Source organism: Lethenteron reissneri, chromosome 39, assembly GCF_015708825.2.
Source record: "Lethenteron reissneri isolate LAM-NWPU_2019-01 chromosome 39, ASM1570882v1, whole genome shotgun sequence".
In the NCBI taxonomy this organism is placed as follows: domain Eukaryota; kingdom Metazoa; phylum Chordata; class Hyperoartia; order Petromyzontiformes; family Petromyzontidae; genus Lethenteron; species Lethenteron reissneri.
This window is the reverse complement of record NC_083817.1, coordinates 8,645,853-8,664,865: the sequence shown is the minus strand read 5'-3', so window position 1 is coordinate 8,664,865 and position 19,013 is coordinate 8,645,853. Positions and strand designations below refer to the sequence as shown.

Genomic DNA, 19,013 nt, shown 5'->3' with positions numbered 1-19,013 from the left:
GACTGCAGGCTGGTATGCTTCAGCTTTAGACAGGCAGCTGTCTTCAAGTCCTCGTCAGGGATGAAGAGTTGAAGGTGCCCGCAAATAGTGCGTGATGAAAGCCTGAGAGAAGAAATGCTGAAAACGTTGCCCAACCCCGAAAAGGGCACTTGGATTACGAACAGCTGCGAAAAGCTACACGTTAAGCACACCGCTTACCCATCGTTGCTCGTGGCCTGCTCCATAGAACAGCTGATCCGTATAAGAGCGCTCGCTGTGACAGACCAGCACAGACTAATAAGACAAAGCCCCTCTGTGTTTCCTCTCGCCCTGCCCGTGCGTGCGCTCGTGGCATGCGACAGGTGATGCTCACGGCCATGCACTCGCACGCCTCGCCCTTCGACCCCATCGAGACGCCGCTGTGCGGCTTCCTCTTCGGCGCGGCGCCACCCGACTCGGAAGGCCACGGCCACGGGCCATCGTCGGGCCCCGCCGCGCCGGCCCAGCAGGGCAAGGCAGAGCCGACGGAACCGGCGCTGCGCAAGCGCAAGAGCAAGAAGGCGGAGTGAGGTGGTGCCGTGCGCCAGCTCGCGGAGAAACATTGCCGCCGCTGCCGCCAGCGCCGTCGTCGTTTTTTGTTGTTGAGCGACGAGGTCGGTCGTTCAGGTAGCGCGGTTCAAACCCCCCTCCCCCCCCCATCCCTCCTGCGCAAACAACTCCAGCGTCAGTGGAAAGTTAGGGTTGCCGCGATGTGGCGATGCTACGGTACGTTACACGATATAGGATTCACGATAGTCGAACCGTCAATTGGGAAAAATGTTGCCCAATCGTGAAGATCGTGGCTCACTTAATTTACGCTAAAAGTTTACATTTCCTGACAATTTATGTGAAATAACGATAATCAAAAGTTCACGATCATAATAACAGAAAAGCACTAATTACCTGTTAAGTTAGCGCTTTGTGAAATGCTTTCCACAATAATTGACGGCACGGCGGTTATGAGCGTTGCGCAGTAGATTGTAGAGTTCCAACGATTTGAGGAGATGTATGGCAGGAATATGTTGAGTGAACTACTGTTTAGTAATTATCAATGGACATTTATTCGTACTTTAAGTACATACAAACATGAGACGGTAAAATATTTGAAATTCATTTACCCAATTAATGGGAACTGATACACATAAATAATTGTGAAGTTGAATACCGTATCAAATCGTGTAGGATGATATCGCGGCAACCCTGGTAAAGAAAACCTTGTCTGTTTGCATGAATGATTAATGTTCCTTTGTTTTTCTTAAGATCACCACTACAGCACAGGCAGCAAAGGAGTTGTGTGCAACGTTTGTTTTTCGTTCACCTGTTGTGCCATGTGAACAGGGCTACGTTGAAAGTAACGATCCGTCGATTAATATATTCTCTTACACTTAACGGCACGCGGTCAGGCACACACACGGAATCATACGTGTTAGAATCGGTAATTCATGGGCCCGATGAAATTCTAGACAGAATTGTCCAAAAAAATTGCCGACAAAAAGGATCGACTGTTATGTTGAATCGCGACGATTAATGATTAGAGGCCACGGAGTATTATGAGTTGTTACCTGCCTATGAGTTGTGTTGTCTCCCAGCACCACTGTAGGTGCGTGCGGCAGCAGTAAGGCAGCACCGTCTGCCTCTGAGACTCCATGCTTATTCTTACACTTTGCAGAACTCGTGTTGTAGTGCAGCTACCTCTGCAGGCGGATTATATGTCCACAATTGGGGGGGAGGGGAGAATGGGGGGGGGGAATCACATGAATCGTCCTATTGAGTGGGGGCAGTTCAATGAATTGTGGGCTGGAGTGTGATTCTAAACTTGTCGAGAGCTGAGATTTAACACACAGGAGTGCAAAGAAATATTGGCCAATTCCATATAGGTGGTGGCATCGGTGAAGTTAACGTGCTAAGTTTAAATGTTTAAGCACAATGGTTTCTGTGCATCGCTGTCTTGCATAGTTAACAAAGCGTACGACTCATAAAATCACTGACGTTGAGTTTGTTTGTTGAAAGGCATTCAGCTGGCAAAGGGGAATTGAGTTTTTTTCGAGTGGTGAAGTGTCGCCACCGGGTGTGTGACTGGCATGTCGTGGAGGTTAACCCGGTAGCTCAGAGGTCAGGGACACGGGACAACGGGTTCCAGTCCGTGTTTAAGTCAGCCGTGGTTTTAAACTGGTTTCTCAAGCGTAGAGAGTTGATGGCCTACTCCCAGCCACAAATTACTGAACAAAGCAATATATATATTTTTCACCTGGTATGGCACATTATAGCTGTTAAAAATTCAACATTTTGGTTGAAATGCCATTGTGACTTAACGCTCTTTTGGAGGGCATATAAAGGGTTTGTTTTAGATAAGACGCCTAGGCAAGTGACTGAAGTGACTTCAAAAGTAGTTGCGATGTACTCCGGGGGCTGTTCTGCGATGACACAATGTGATTTCACTCATCTCTCTTGTGAGCTTTCCTGATGGAGATCTCTGCATTATCATGGCATGAATAGCTCAATTGTAAAATAATCATAATTTACAGTCTGTTGTCAATCCACTGCTGTATGAAGGCCTTCTCCATGCTGCACCCTGTCAGTTATGGAGGTTGTTTGATCATACTTCACCATGCTGGTCAGTGCAGGCTGGTGAAGGTGTGTGGAGAGGGGCAGAAATGGTTCGGATATCTCTGGCCACTGATAATGCTGTCCGTGGCCGGGAAATGACCTCAATTTGACTGGGTTCATAGCGCGTCGCTCCAACCAGGGCGCCACCGACGCTGTACCCAATTTAAATGTAATTTGGATTCAGAATATTAATTGAGTGAAATGTTGATGCCCGTTTATTATAGGTCTTGTGGGATGAACACATTTTCATCTTGAATTATTCTGGGAAATTTCCTTTACGGGGTTCCTCTGTGCCTTTTAAGCTTCATCTCTTTCAACTTGGAACGACACTTAAAGGACGTAATGTAGAAACATAATTGCCGTTTTTTTCTACCGTGAGGTAGACTCACGAATTAAGTATTTGTAAAGGTTTGCAGTGGGGACCTATGATGTTTTAGAAAGGCAAAATTAATGACATAATTCAGGGGGAAAAAAGTATTGAAGCTGTGTTTAAACATTGTCATCTTTTCATGGATAAGATATATTTTTTGCACTGATAAAATATTTTGTAGGAACAGTACTTAAGCAATATATGCACATTTTTAAATTCACTAATGTCATGGCCAGATAAATTGAAATGTTTCATCAGGATTTCGTTTTTTTCTATGTAGACGTTTATAAGCCATCGTTTGTAAGTAGATATTTTTACTAAACGTTTAAATCTTGGCACGCTGACAACAAAATATCTGCGAAACGTAAGCAAGGTGCCCTCTATACATTCGCAGCGGCTTTAACTGAGATTAGCAAATGCAGGTGATCAAAATTATGAACTATTATTTTTTGACAGAGATCAATATGTATATGAAATTGCACAAGTAGCTGGCGATGATTAAAACACCCGGGGTGATCAACAGGCATTGTGGTATTTATTGCCTGGTGTTTGGCCTTGCATAACTACTTTAGTTATTTTTCGATTTAAAGCTTTCGTGACTGCAGGGATTAATCTTCTTGGTTCTTTCGGTAAAGTCACGTAGAAGGGAAATAATAAAATAATAAAAATAAAACATCGTGAGAATTGTATTTTATTATGTTTTATTTTTATTATTTTATTATTTCCCTTCTACGTGACTTTACCGAAAGAACCAAGAAGATACTTTAGTTATTTTTTGTGATTTGTTTATCAAAAAGAGGGGAGGGTGGTGGTGGGGGGGGTGACCCTCTGTTGACCCCCTGTTGACCCCCCCCCCCCTTCCTCTGGAGCACGGCAGAGGCAGCAAGCTTGTGAACCTGGCGCAGGCCTGCGGCTTACGACGACGCCGTGGATCACGCTCTGTGCTCACGTTTTTTGCGTGTTTGGAAAACATTTTGTGCAGCTTTATTCGGGTTGCGTGGCTTGTAGGGCTTGTGGTATGCGGCACTCACGCGCGCGTTGACGTGGCAAGTGTGAAAGTGCAACCGAAGGTCCCCCCCCCAACTGGTGTCGACTACGGTTGTACAAAAACCACGTGGGCTTTGTAGCGTGTCCGGTCGCCAAGTCAAGTCGGTTTTTCCCTCCCCCCCCCCCCCCACAACCTCCCCAAGCTCAAAACGAACGTCGTTGGGTGGTGCTATTCATGTCTGCTGGCGGTCCCGAAGCAGTGATGGAGAATAACATTCCTATCTTCACGGCCCACCCAGATTCTCCACACAGAGAGACGGACACCGTGTTGGAATGTCGAAATTCCATGTCGGGGGGGGGGGGGGGAACCGTAGAAAATCTTGACTGAAATGAGACAACGTTAGATTTTGAAGCAAATTCTTACTCGTAGTCTCTGTAAAATGAGCTTGGTATCCTGCTTCTTGGCTAACCCTAGACCTATGGCTAATCATAGCCCTATCTCTAAGCCCTCATCAAGCCCGAGTTCTATGCCACTGATATGCCCAATACCATGCGAATCGTAGTGTCTGATTTGGAGAGCGAGTGTCCTCTTTGTTAGCACACAATGTCGAGATTCGCTTAGCCTCACCCGCTCTCATGGACAGGGTGATCCACGTATAGACACCCCAACAATGTTCAATGTACCTTTTAGTTAAAATTGCCATTGAAGCTGTAAACAAATCGCACCGGCTACAAGGCGTATCTCGAGAGGGTTAACACATGTGTAATACGTCTCCATACTGAGATTGGTGGGAGACACGCAGAGGCTTTGAAAATTAAAATGCTGCCGTCTTACATGGTTTTTTTTCATTCTAGCGGGGTGTCTCTAAATGGATCGCCCTCTGTAGAGTATCCGACTTTTAATTGCCACGCTCATGGCCACGTGTAGTGACTGCACTCGATCTTGTCTCACCCTTGGAGCGCATTGCATTCGACACGACCGACGTGCACCCTCGTGACCTGTGCCGTCTGCCACTTAGGGCCTTAATGGATTTAATTTTTATGCTCGGTGATGGCGTTGATTATTGGTATGCTGGCACGCGAAATGCATGTGCGCAAGGTTTTTTTTTGCTTTGGTGTGAATTTATGTGTTTTGCCTGTTCGGGTTAATTGCTGAATGTGAATGTTTCATGTAGATTGTAGTAAGTTAACTAACGGAGTTGACATTTTATTTATTGAAATTTAAATAAAAAAGGTGCATTTTTGAAATTGTCAAGTCAGAAAATAAAAAAGGATTGTCTTGGTGTCTTTGAAATGACTGGGTTCTGAGAAGGTACGGCAGAACAGCCCATGAGGTTATTATTTTCTTGAACTCATGCTGATTTAAAGCTTTCGTGACTGCAGGGATTCATATGCTTGGTTCTTTCGGTAAAGTCACGTAGAAGGGAAACAATAAATAATACAAATATAAAACAATAAAATGTTCCCACCTGATGATGATTGCTTGTGTTGCAGTTGAAACATGAGAATTTTATTGTTTTATATTTTTATTATTTTATTGTTTCCCTTCTACGTGACTTTACCGAAAGAACCAAGAATATGAACTCATGCTGTAATTGTTATCGTCTCCAGATCATAAAACACATTTCCCCCCCTGCATAATAAAGCAAGGGTTGGGGTGTGTTTGTGTGTCTTAATCTGGTAGATGTGTGTGTGACCAGATTGTGTCGCTTGGTGCCGGGTACACGTTTGGGCGTGTCCTAATCTCCAGAGCGTCTTATAATCTGGAGAATGCAGTGCGGACGACAATCACACGAGTATTTTATACCACAGCGTAGACAAAGACTACATGTACTCCCTACCATTGCATTTTCAATGTATCGTGTTGCTTGTCAGTAATAAAGGTGTTTGGAAAATCAATATAGCAGGACAGAAAAAAAACAATTATTTTCCTTATTTTTTTTACCTACGTGACTTTACCAAAAAGAACAAAGAGTACTTCAGATATATTTAACTCAAGGCGCTATATAACTGTAAAGATCCTGCCGAGTGGTGGCTATGCGTGTCTGTAATCCAGCACCACAGCCCACTGCTGCTGCTGCAGTGAATGTGCAGCAGCAGCAGCACCATCGTTCAATCCAAGCGGACTTTTAATAGACACCTTAATCTCCACGGCCACGAGTTTATTAAAGGCTCGCCTCTTGCGCCTGCCTTTCGAGCACCACAGTCTTGCGCGTGTTGTAAATTGCATTATTGTTTGAAGGTGCAGCGGTGTGACTGTTCACATACATCCAAGTTATCATCACGAGGGGGTTGGGTGGGTGGCCAGCTCCACGCCCGCCCTGCCTTTGTATCCCCAGTGGCGATATTCACACACCGTACCAGGTACTCGTTTGAGGCTGAGTCGACCTAGGGGAGGCCCAGGCCCGGTTCAAATCATCGCCACTGATGGTGGCCGTGAGCGGGAATCGGAACTCGGGTCGCACTACAGCTCCCCCACGCATCCCGTTAGTTGCATTGCGCCATACGGCTTTCACACGACCCGTAGACCTATACATATGCACCCGTATACAGAGATCCATGGACTTAACATCGATGCCAGAAGTCCCACTACCGCATGGGTTCAGCTGCCCAGATGTTCTTTCCTCTCGTCACATCCACTGCATCTTCTGGATGAAACCCCCGTCCCTCCCTCCCTCCTCGCAAGAGAGGCGATGCTTCTGTCGTCTCGTGCAAAGAGCTCGTAACCACACCCCTGGCTTCGATATTTAAACGACCCAATGTCCGATTCACAAGCACGAAGGGGGCATGAACCACACAATACCTCGCTGATCTTGGCAGGGAGCATCAACCACCACGCGAAGTCCGGTCGTCCTCACGGCGAATTCTGACTTGCCATCGAACAAAGGCGGCCACTGCATCGCGCGCTTTCAGATGCGCTCCTGCGGCCGTCTGGAACGTTCTTCCGATATTAGGAAGCTTAAATCGAGATGGAAAACATTCATTTAGAACAGATTTTTACGTGTGGTTCTTCTCCCGCACACCTGATTCGCACGGTTAGCTACGTACGGTGCGGAGGAAGTTCAACATACACGGACATCAATCACGGCAAACCACTCCGCTGGCCCCGATTGCAAATGATGTGGCTCAACCATTGCGATCTAAAATAGCGGGCGTTTCTCCACTGCGTCGACATCAAGCCACACGAAGATGGGTTCACGTCATCCCCTGGAGAGATGACGGAAGCAAACAAGGGGATTCTGGTCGCAACAAAACGTCGCACTCGAATTGTAAACGTTGTGGGTTTGTTTTGTTTAAGCGCACCCGTGTGCTGAAGTAGTCACTAATTGGAACTTTTTTGTTTACGTGACAAAACTCATTTGCTGTATCGGAGTGGTGGCGGCGGGTTTAACGACACCACATTTATATTTTCGCGATCGAACTCCCCCAAAAAAAACCTCTTGTGAACAAAAATCTGGGGGCCGTGCAGTTCCCAAATCTAGCCACTGGGTGGCAGAATGACAACACGAACACCCTCAAACCCAACGCATTCGTCAAGAAGTGTGACCTTTCGATTTAAAGCTTTCGTGACTGCAGGGATTCATCTTCTTGGTTCTTTCGGTAAAGTCACGTAGAAGGGAAATAATAAATTAATAAAAATGAAACATTAATATTTCTCACGACGTTTCGGCCACAACGCACGCAGCCGTCCTCAGGTGAAGAACAGGTCTGTCGGAAAGAGCGAAAGAACCAAGAAGAAGTGTGACCTTAAAAGGAAAAACATAATAGGCGACGTTTCGGGAAATGGCCCTTCTTCGTTACATTTGTACGTTTCGGGCGATGACCCAATTGTACCAGAACCGCACAAAATCTTCACCAAATATGTATTTAGCATTTTAAGGCGACGTGAACGAACGTTGAGTTTATTATTGTTATTATTAGTGGTGCCTTTGCACCACTGCCAACGCAGCAGAAGTATCACCAACTAATTTGCTTTACACTAAACGCCTACACGATGCATACGATGTGAGTATGCTTTGATGTGCGCACTATCCTTGAAACCCATTGGGTTGCACCAGAGATGGCCTCTTTTTATGGCTTCAACGGTGCTACAGCCCAAAGGTCGCCAAGGCAAACAGCACATGGACGATGCAACCAAACATTAGTAGCTCAGGTTAACACATTTCTGCGGAGGGAGCTGGTTAGGAACGTTGGGTTGATCGGTCAATGGCCAGGGTCAACGGCGGCGTGGTGTATTCCGCAAATATGCCCGACTGTGAGTGTGGGCACAAGCCGGCGTGAGTAGGTTAAACGTTGAGTTTTATAAGGGCACTACGGGGTGAGCAGCCCCTCCCCACCCAGCCCACCCCTCCCACCCAGCCCTACCATCCCCACCCAGCCCCTCCCTCCCCACCCAGCCCTTCCCTCCACGACGGACAGATGGACACAATAATCCCCTGTGGGCTGGTGTAACCAGGAGGTTCCTACCAGTAAGAAGTTATATATCTAAAAAACCCTTTTGCCACGATCATCATGCGCGCTTTTAGATGCACTCTTCCGATATCAGGAAGCCACTGCAGCGGATGCACTCTCAAATCATCTAGATTTAAAACTCGCTTAATTAGAAATGCGTTCTGTCTTGAGTTTATGCTTCCCCCGAACCTCCGATTATCACAGTTGGCTACGTGGAGTCATTCCAACCAGCTTCGGGCGTTTTTGTTTGACGTGACAAACATTAGGAATTGGCTGTGTCGGGTGGTGGTGGTGGTGGGTTAACGACACAATATTTATATTTACGAGATTTAACCCTAAAAAAAACCTTCAGCAAGAATATTGGTCGCGAAAGCCCTGTCACGTGTTGACCTGTTTGTGGTCGTGCATCCGGGAGGAACTGTAGAGATTTACGAGGTGATTAAGCAAAACCGCGCAGTTTAATAAAAAAAAAATATACCACATGAAAGTTTTATTATTTTTTATTAATTAAAGAGAAATGTTGAGATCATGCGAGACAACACAAATTGTCTTCAAAGAATGAACGTGGAAATTTACATCTTCACCACTATACACACACCCGTCCCATCGCAAACCCTTTTTCTGCCAACCCATACATTACATTCAAACAATTACATTATACACCAGCCCAATTGAAACAATATATTACAGAGCCACTACACAACAAAAAAATACCCGCCACATCTATGAAAATCAAACTAACGAAAATTACTTTAGAAAAAAATATAAAATCAACTTTCAAATCAACGAATGCAATGATGAGTGGTTTGTCAGCAGTAGTCTTGCTAGAGGCGTCCGAGTGAAAATCTGAACGCGCGTCGCTTGGCATCGCATCACCAGCCATCCACACAATCGCTGCCAACACTCCGCTTGATGAACTTGCTCAGATGACAGAGTTCAAAATGTAAACCACACTGTCTGTCGAGTCCCACTGGCTTTCATGCGGAAACAAACTGGGGTGTTGTGGCCAAGTGAAGAGGACACAGGAGCAAAAAAAACATGTAGTTTCAGGAAATCAATATTCAATGGTATCATCAAAGTGGAAAAATGGCCAAATGAATTAACACGACCTTCAAAGTGCCTTTGTGCTGTTGTGGTATGTATGATCTTCATTATAATGGTATATTTCCACGAAATTATTATTCGTATGACACCTTGCAAATCCTTTTCGTTGTACGAGACTGATAGAAGTTTTTTTTAAACAGCATGGGAATGATACAAAAATACACAAGAAAACCCTTCAATAAACACCATATAATCCGAGATTATCCATCAGCTGTTTATGCATTCAGGCAGACGGTGAAATATAATTTTATTTTACATTCACATTTAGGAGAACAGCAACTTAAATAAGACATCTAAAAGTAGTCCTGGAATCCATCCATACCCAGTGCAATAATAATAAAACAAATCACGAAATAATTTATACAATCCCAGGGATGAAATTGTGTTCCTGTATAAACATGAACAACATCTTCAAAAGCATCCTCATCACCAGCAGCAGCGTTCTCACCAGGCAGATTTACTGGGTAGGCAGGAATAAACAGATCTTGGTACGTCCCCGTTGCATTGTCACGATTCCATCCTTTCCGACAAAAAAATTTCGAGATTTAACGAAATTACCTTCATCCGTCATCAGTAACCCTTGCAAAAATGAACCAATGTGAATCAACCCGGAGAAAAATAGTTTTGCGTTACCATGCCGGGACTTGTCGGCCCAATTGAAACCACCTGGGCAAATTTCATCGGAGGGTTTGCCCCCCCCCCCCCCCCCCAAACCTGGAGACAAACCCCGGAGCAGAGAGGATGATGCCTTCCGTGACAATTCGTGCCGAAGACTTCCGAGGACGAACGCGTGGTGGGAAGCGTCACGTAATCCGTGCGCGTTCACGCGATTGCCCCCCCCCCCCCCCCCCCACAATGCTCCCGAGACAGCTGTAGACCATGCTCTTGATAATGCCCCACAAATTTCATTGGAGGCGTCGCAATCAAAACTAACGATTCCCCTAAGCAAATGTTGTGGATAATCTTGGCTTGGCTGGACAAGGAGCTGTGTCACAGTAACGGCGCACAGCACACGACGCATGAGCGCGCATGAGGCTCATATCGCACTTGACAAGTGCGCACATTTATTCAAACCAACCGAGCGTCGGGGTACGTTCGCGCTTACGTTGGGGCAAGTGTGCGTTGGTCTCAGTGCCCCGACGATGCCCTGGGGGCTTGCTGGCGCTGCCCTGGTTGCCCCTGGGGCTCGTTGTTGTTGTTGTCGGTGTTGTTGATGCTTGGCCCGCCTTGCTTGGCCCCAGGTGTCGCTCCATCTCCCCCCGGCCACGGTTCCCGGTGCTCACACCCCTCCCCTCTCGACACCACCTTCTACCCGGGGATATAGTTTTAATTTTGTAAGTGTATTTGAAACATACGATTGCATTTAGTAGTTGTTGTTGATGTAAAGATGTAGCCAGGGCCTAATTTCCCAATAATTTTCCACGTTGCTGGTTGAGCGGAGCAGGCATGTGACCAGCAGCCACAGCGGGAAATATACTGGATATGGGTCGCTATCTCAATACAAACTCAGCTGAAACTAATCCCGGATGTAGGCATGGTTTGGAGATGATGGACGGGGATTAGAACCTAAAGTTGACCTCTATCGAGAAGGGAGCCAGACGTCATATATTCACTCTTACATTTCACCTCCTGTGCATGCCTGTCCCATTACAGGATGTCTCCCAAAGGTAAAGATCCCCCGTGTAGCCTTTCACAGTTGGAGCAAGTGCTGCTAGCAAGCACCTATGAAGGTCAGCACAGCACACGAGGGGGTGGATGACCAGCACCACACCCGGCCGCCTTCATTTGCCCAGTGGCGATGTTTACATATCGCACCAGGTAATTATTTCATGCTGGGTCGACCTAGGAGAGGCCCAGGACCAGTTCAGATAATCGCCACACGTGTGCTGTTATGCTGAAACCCTTACAAGCTCCGTCAGCGAGGTTGCAGTAATTGGGATGACTCCTTGTTCTTTTTTTTTACAGATTACATTTTAAAAAATGACAGGAAATTAAACGTCATGACCTTCCCCGCTGCCATGTGCTTGCAAGGCGGCTTAAGAAATTCCGCAAACGACTCAGTAGCAAAAAGGCCGAACCATGAAAAGTTGGCTCCACCGAGTTCAACATCGCCGTTTAAACTCCGAATAAGTTCATATATATTTTGATATTTTCGTATAATATATAGCACGTTTTTGTATTAATTTAATCGTTTGCAAAATGGTTTTGATTTCGTCTGTTGGCATAACCCAGTGTTCTTCATTGCAAGGCCCCTGGTGGCCTTTAGTGCGGCCCCCTGACGTACGCCCCCCCCCCCCCCGACAATACACAAAGACTGAAAACACCCCCCCCCCCCATCATCGTGCTGCTGTCAAACCCCAATGGTTTCAAACGTATGACGGCCCTCGCACCCTGATGATGTCTTATTGGCAAAAGTGCCCCCCCGCCGCCGCCGCCCCTCCCCCCATGAAAATGAGTGAAGAACACTGGCATGAACAGTCTATTAGCCGGTCGCCGCTACTGCCGTTCACAATGGCCGCCCACACAAGGCTCACGCGCTGCATAAACGTAAGCAGGGGTTTGGAGGGGGGGGGGGGCAAGGGACGGTCGATGGCGTCGCCGTGCAGCTCGGCGCACCGTGGCACTCGCTGCGGCCGAGGCGAAGCCCCGGTGGTCACCGCGTGCTTGTAGGACGTGGCGCTCGAGGGTTAAGTGTTACAGCGGCTTAGCCGTCAGCCCGTCGCACAAACGACCACGATGCGCGACGTCACCGTCACCGACAACGCAGGGACGGCGGCAGACTCTACGACTTGGCGTGGCTGTGGTCGCAACTCGGCGGTGTCGGAAACGGGCCGGTCGGCGAAGCTGCTACCGGCGTCACCTCTTTGGAAACTTTGTCGCTTGCAGCCGAAGGAATTTGGCGGTTGCGCCGATTGGCGGTTGCGCCGTCTCTTCCGTAGTCGTGGTGGCGCCCGGTGGCGTCAGGTGGCTGCGATTGGGAAGGGAGAGATGTCAGTCGTTGCAAGCATCGTCATCAACGTCGTTGTCGTCGCCGTCACCTAGGACAGCAACGTGAGCGTAACGGGGCCCCTCGCCCTCTTGAGCGCCGCCACCGCCTCCTCGTGGGTCACCCCCTCCAGCGACTCCCCGTTCACCGACACGATCTGGTCCCCTCGCCGGAGCCTCCCGTCGTGACCGGCGGCACCCTGCCCAACGCGGGGACGGAAAAACACAATTAGCGTCACCGGTGTTGTTACGTGAGCGTAAATTGAATTTGGGTCGCCGGGTTCGTCGAGCAGCTCACGTACCACCGCGCAACCGCTCCCCACTAGCAGCAGTGCGCAAGTACTCAACACACATATAAAACATTCGTTGACCAAGCTGCAGGTTTCACCCTTTCCTGCTCCAAGACAACTGCAAGTTTCATGGTGGGTGTCCCGTTAACTGCTAAATCTCGGAACACGCAAGCGGCTCCGTCTTAATTTTATTTAGAGATGTAATGCCGTTTTTGTTAAAGACAATGCTCTCAACGCAGAGAACAGTAGCGACACAACCGCACTCAGCGATAGCTGGTGCCAAACTGTGCCACATGCCCTCCCGCACGGCCTTGTGGGAGCCTTGGTACTGAAAAAGATATTTTATTTTAGTTTTTCTTACGGTTCCATTCCAATGACTTCCGATGTTCGGCACCAACCATTGGAACTGAATCGCAATAAAAACTGATGACGTACGTCATTGGAATGGGAAAGGGTTAAAATGGAATGCAATGGGGGATGTTTTAGGCAATGGCCCTTCTTTGTAGCACAGGCACTGTAAAACAAACCTGTTAGGTTTCCTGTTATGTCACAGAACGAGAGTGGCCGTGGCGAGCGTGTGGACGACCGCGTACATTTCCACCGCGTCAAATTCCTTTTCGCAAAGTTCACAAAGGCTACGCCGAACTGTTACAAAGGAGGAGTGGGGGGGGCATTGCCTGGAAAAGTCGCCTATTATATTCAGGGTGTCCATAAACTCTCGATCCATTTCTCTATTTACCATTAGTTCAACGAAATAGATAGGGACCTCATGGACACCCTGCATTTTTACTTTTAGTGCCACGCGCCTGGCGTGTAGCTGACAGGACGCGTTGGGCGCCGTTTGCCGTTTGAGCCGCGGTGTTTGTGCCGCTGGCGCTTGCCTTGTTGAAGACGGTTTTGACGTAGATGGGGAGGTCACCGTGAGGGCTTCCCCGACCGCCGACGATGCTGAAGCCCAGCCCGTCGGGCCCGCGCTCCAGCACTATCGTCTTGTGCTGCTGCGGCCTACAAGCGGACATCGCCGTCGTGAGTTGTCAAGTCGGTCGTCGGGAAGTCGTCGGTCGTTGGGTGCTGCTCGGAATGGCAGACGATTGAGTGAGGATGGTGAAACGAAGTGGGCCCCAATTTATTTAGGCAATGCTTTTACGCGTGACTTTCGCACCAGATGCACGAGAAAAATAATAAAACACGTGTGTAGTATGTCGATGTTACGCGTGAGTGGACGTCAGCCCACGTTGCCACAGAGTCACGTGACAGCCTCCTCCTGCAGCACATGAGGGCAACAACCAGTCCCCGCCCGGCACGCCCTGACGCACTTCACTGCCGGAGACGATGTGCGGCCATGGTCTCCTGCTCCCCGCATTCCCAATTTAATTTAATTTTTAAGAAATGCATGAACAGACAACGCTCTGTATTACGTCATCAAACAAATACAAAAGAGTGCGTGAGTCCATCAGCTGATTGGCCTTCCGAAGCAACGTCCATACAGCTGCAGCATCGGTTTAGGAAGTAACCATCAGCATGTTACTTTGTCCTACTCTTTCAACGATCTCTTTTTTCAATTGAAACTTTTTTTACTACTATTTTTATTTTACCAAGTAAGGCCCACCAGAGCTATGTAGGCTCTGTTCCAGAAGCTCAATGATGTGGCTTATCACGTGGAAATTTATATCAGCAAAATACTATGAAAAAAAAACAATTACCCTCCCCTGGCTGCAATCAACATGCGTTAGTTTGGGATTGAACTATATTATTTAAGATTAGGGCTAAAAAGTTGTGAATTGAGGTAACAGACTGAGGCTAGAGCCATGAGTATAATCAATTCGGATTAGTAATGGGGCTCGGAGCTGTGAATGAGTGCAAGGGTTTGGGATAATAGGTCAGGATTATAGATTGTAAATTTGCATTGATAGCTGGTCACTGGATTAAGATTAAGAGTTAGGCTAGGGCCAAAGAGAGAAGTTATCTAAGGGCTCGGGGATAGAGTCCATGTCTCAATAGGAATGGAACAGGGATCATGGTTAGGAGCTATGGCTCACAGTTAGGACTAATTACTATGGATTTGGGTTTTACGGATTAGGGCTAGAATAGTAAAACATCATGAAGCCAACTCGCTGTGGACTGAGGAATCGGCGAATATGTGAACATGTGGGAAATGTGAACATCAGTACACAGATACTGCATTGGGTGCGGGTGGGTTAATTTCTTGAGAACAACTTTTTGTGTTTAGTTTGGTGTCCTTCCCCCCGCACCTCCAATTAGCACGGTTGGCTACGTACGGTGCGAAACAAGTTCCACATGCGTAGACACATGGTTACAGGGCGGATATGCGACAATTCAGCATTGCTCAAGGACATTAGGGGCAGGGCCGTCCATAGGGGGAGGGGCCCCGGGGACAAATGCCACAGCGTGGGCCCCTCCGAGGCCTTCAAACTTAACCGGGAGTGATAATTGGTTCTTTACCCTTCTATCTGGCAACAAAACTGACACCTTTTGTGGTCCAATCTTAACCGGGAGTATTACGGCCGACACCATGACGTCGAAGCGCGGGGGACCCCGCCCCCCCCCTCCCCCCAATGCGCGGGGCCCGGGGCAGTCGCCCCAGATTCACCGTGCACCCCTAGGGGGCAGCTCTGATTCGGGAAATGGGAACTGAGTGGGAGAGAGCTGGACCACAAAGCGAGCAGTCGGAATAGAAGTAGCTGGCATTTCGAGCGGAAGCGTCCGAGGTGGGATGCCGGGAATTTGCCGGCGAGAGAGGTGAAGCAATGCAGATGTGGGGAACAGAACACGCGGCAGGGCGAGTGTTGTCGATATGATGAGGCAAAGCGGCTTCGCAGGGTGGGGCGTGTAAATACAGGATGTGGGGGAGGGTGGCGATTGAGAGCCCGTGCGCCAACCACCAGATGTCTCACTCGTCGGTATCACCTGAGGTCGCAACTCATTGGCCGTTCCAGTTTCTCTATGTGGCCAATAACAATGAGTGATGTGATAACCATTTGAAATCAGTGGAGTTATCAAATAATTCACTTTTCATAATGAAGGTTATTTTGGGGGTTAGATTGCGTGAATGTGTCGTTAAACCCGCCACCACCTGACACAGCCAATGAGTAAGGTTTGTCACGTAAACAGAACGTGCCAATTAGTTACTATTTCAGCACATTGGCGTGTTGGAGCGTAAACTCTTCTTGGCCATGTAAATTAATGAGAAATACGAATTGTTCACGACCTTAGGTGATAGCAATTTGTGCCCTGGCCGGTGGACGTGACTGCCAAGACAGACAATGGAGTGTCTTGGTCTGGCGACCAAGATCGAGGGGAACACTTAAGGATCAGAACGCGGGGCACTGTCAGGCCAGATCGTGGGGGTCACTCTGTGTGTCTCTACTCTGCAGCAGCTGGATGCCACAGTGGCTCGGAGATGTTAACTGCCTCGCCTGGTACGCAGGAGGTCGTGGGTCCGATCCCGACCCTGATGCCTGCTGCACATTTAGAGTTTTTTGTCCGGGTCCTCCGGTTTTCCCTTCACATTTAAAAAACATGCGTTTAGAGTATTTGGCTGCTATACATTTCCAAATGATAGGCCACTTCGTTGAGCTATCATTCATGACCAGTTCGATTCTGAATAAGAGCGATATAGCTCAGTGGGCCATACCTGGTAAAATAATGAACACATGGTTTAGTAGTCAGTTTAGAATGCGTTGGCAACGAGGTGCAGGTGGTGGTGGTGGCGTCGCCGACTTTAGGGCCACGAAGTCACCCTGATCTGGACCAGCGGTGGGCAACCTGCGCCGCCGGAGCTCCATGCGGCGGCTCTTGAAAATCAAAAATATTTTTTTTTATCTTTTTATTGGTTGCCGACCCCTGACCATGGAAATCTGGGTTTGCCACAGAAGTCCAGTTTACGAAGGGAGTCGAGTTTACCACGAGCCGGGGGGGGGGGGGGGGCGGTCAGCAACTTGCGGCTTCATTAACGACCGCTTCGCGACGTTATTTATTAAGGACCCACCGTCGCGCGTTCACCACGTGCGTTGTTCGAAAAGAAAAATGGGGACTCACCCAAGGTCCGCGGCGGCGATGCCGGCGCCCGATTGGCTGGAGGAGCTGCCGCTACTCGACTGAGCGCCGTCGCTGCGGTTGAAAAACCGGCTGAGGTCCGTTCCGGCCACAACCTGCAGCGGCAGTCAGAAGCAGTCAGCGGTCGCAGCAGCAGCAGCCGCCACGAAAGGTGCAGGACCCCCGCGGGGGTTAAAGAGAGCGGCTGGGTGAACATTCGTTTCTGCGCGTGTGTGTGTCGAGTGTGTTGAGTGCGTTGTGTGCGTTGTGTGCGTTGTGTGCATTGTGTGCGTTGTGCGCGTTGTGCGTGTTATGTGTGTTCCACCGGGCCTGAACAGACGCTTGTGAACAGCACTTGCGCTGATATTCTTGTACAACTAAACAGGGGATGTTTGTCTGTGTACTGGCGGAGAGGTGGTTGTCGTAAAGTGCACTGAGGAGAAGGGCCCGACGCGTGTGCACACGCACGCACACGCACACACGCGTACACACACATGCACGCACACACACACGCACGCGCACACACACAACAACAACTGCTATTCGCCACTAAGTGGCGGTGACGTCACCACGACGCTTGTGCCAGGCCATGTGCACATGCACACACACACACACACAACAACAACAACAACAACCGCCATTCGCCACTAAGTGGCGGTGACGTCACCACGACGCTTGTGCCAGGCCAAGTGCACCTTGAGGCCACGTGATGTGTCGAATGCCCGCTGGCAGGAGGTCACGGGGCAGACCCAGGTGCCACAGGTCGACTGACTGAGATGACCGAGATGACTGGCTGATGCACCACCTGTGCCCCCTACTGTACCAACTTGCTGTGCTTTAGCCACCCGGTGCTCCGCTCGTTGTTGTGAGCGTCGCTCCTCCGCCCTCCGTTGTTATTGGAGGGCGACTGCCTCCAACTGCCCAGTAGCGTCCTTCACGAGCCTCCTCTACTGAGGCCGATCTTGACACCGCTGGTACCAGTCATCAGCAAGTCCACTCAGCTCTACGTCCTCCTGTACCACATCACTCCATCTCTTCTCTAGCCCCGTGCCGCGCCCGTTTAGCCCCCTCGATCCCGCCGAACAAAAGCTGTTTAGGCATGCGGTGGCTGGGCATGCGGGCTACATGACCCAGCCAATGCAGCCTTGCCTGCCGGAGGAGCTCACTGATGGGACTTTGCCCAGATCTTTCAAGGACTTGTGAGCTCCTCACACAATCCAGCCTGGTTAAACCCAGGATGGATCGTAGGCAGGCCAGCCTAAATGTTTCCAACCAGCGAAGATGCTCCATTAGGGGGGTCCACGTTTCGCAAGCGTAGAGAAGGGAGGGAATGACCGTGGCAGAGAAGACCTGAAGCTTCGTGCGGAGCGACAGACCAGGTAGCTTCACACAGCGTTACGCAACCGATGAAAAGATATTGCCGCTCGACTGATTCGGAGTGAGACCTCTGCTGATAAACTGGAGCCGGTCATAAGCACACTGCCCAGGTATGGGAAACTCTCCACTCTCTCCACAACTGCCCCATCACCGATTGGGAGTTGTGGGGGTGGAGTGTCCGATGGTACAAAATACCCAGGCAGGTGCTTAGTTTTGGTGGGGCTGATGGTAAGGCCCCACCTCTTAGTGGTACGCTCCAGTCTCAGCAGCAGCGTCTCCAACTCCTCTTCTGAATGAGCAGCTATTACCAAATCATCGGCATACATAACGTGGTTGACCAATAGGGAGCCATCCCTTGATCGCACCCGGGCGTCGATCAGCCTCCCATTATATCTGTACCAAATGGAAATTCCCCCGGTACAGCTATTGAAGGCTTCACGAACTACGCAGTCGAAATAGATGTTAAATAATGTGGGAGCCAGAGGACATCCCTGTCGCACCCCAAGGTGTACAGGGAAAGGCTCCGACTCCCGGCCACGTAGTTTTACCCGGGCCCGCTCACCATCATGAAGGTCCTTAATGATCGTGAGCAGAGGGTGAGGGACTCCGAAAGCACGAAGAACAACCCAGAGCCCAGTCCTACTGATGGTATCATAGGCCTTGACCAGGTCAATAAAGCAGAGATGTAGGTCTTTTTGGAATTCCCTACACCTCTGCTGTAGCAGACGGACAGAAAATATGGCATCTGTGCAGGACCGCCCTTTCCT

At 49.0% G+C, this 19,013-nt stretch overlaps 2 protein-coding genes across 4 annotated transcripts in view; one reads left to right on the top strand and one right to left on the bottom strand.

The window, feature by feature from the left end:
* Window positions 1–5,265, top strand: part of TMEM38A (transmembrane protein 38A) — a 37,390-nt gene extending 32,125 nt beyond the window's left edge. The window contains exon 6 of the mRNA XM_061567683.1: window positions 342–5,265. Within this exon, the coding sequence (XP_061423667.1) occupies window positions 342–548 (207 nt within the window). The 3' untranslated portion in view covers window positions 549–5,265. The remainder of the gene's footprint in view (window positions 1–341) is intronic.
* A 5,136-nt stretch (window positions 5,266–10,401) lies between these two features.
* Window positions 10,402–19,013, bottom strand: part of LOC133352061 (inaD-like protein) — a 162,973-nt gene continuing 154,361 nt past the window's right edge. For all 3 annotated transcript variants that reach the window (XM_061567789.1, XM_061567788.1, XM_061567790.1), the window contains 3 exons: window positions 16,873–16,985; window positions 13,695–13,818; window positions 10,402–12,723 (listed from right to left, as the gene is read on the bottom strand). In XM_061567789.1, coding sequence (XP_061423773.1) covers window positions 12,577–12,723; window positions 13,695–13,818; window positions 16,873–16,985 — 384 coding nt within the window. In that variant the 3' untranslated portion in view covers window positions 10,402–12,576. The remainder of the gene's footprint in view (window positions 12,724–13,694; window positions 13,819–16,872; window positions 16,986–19,013) is intronic.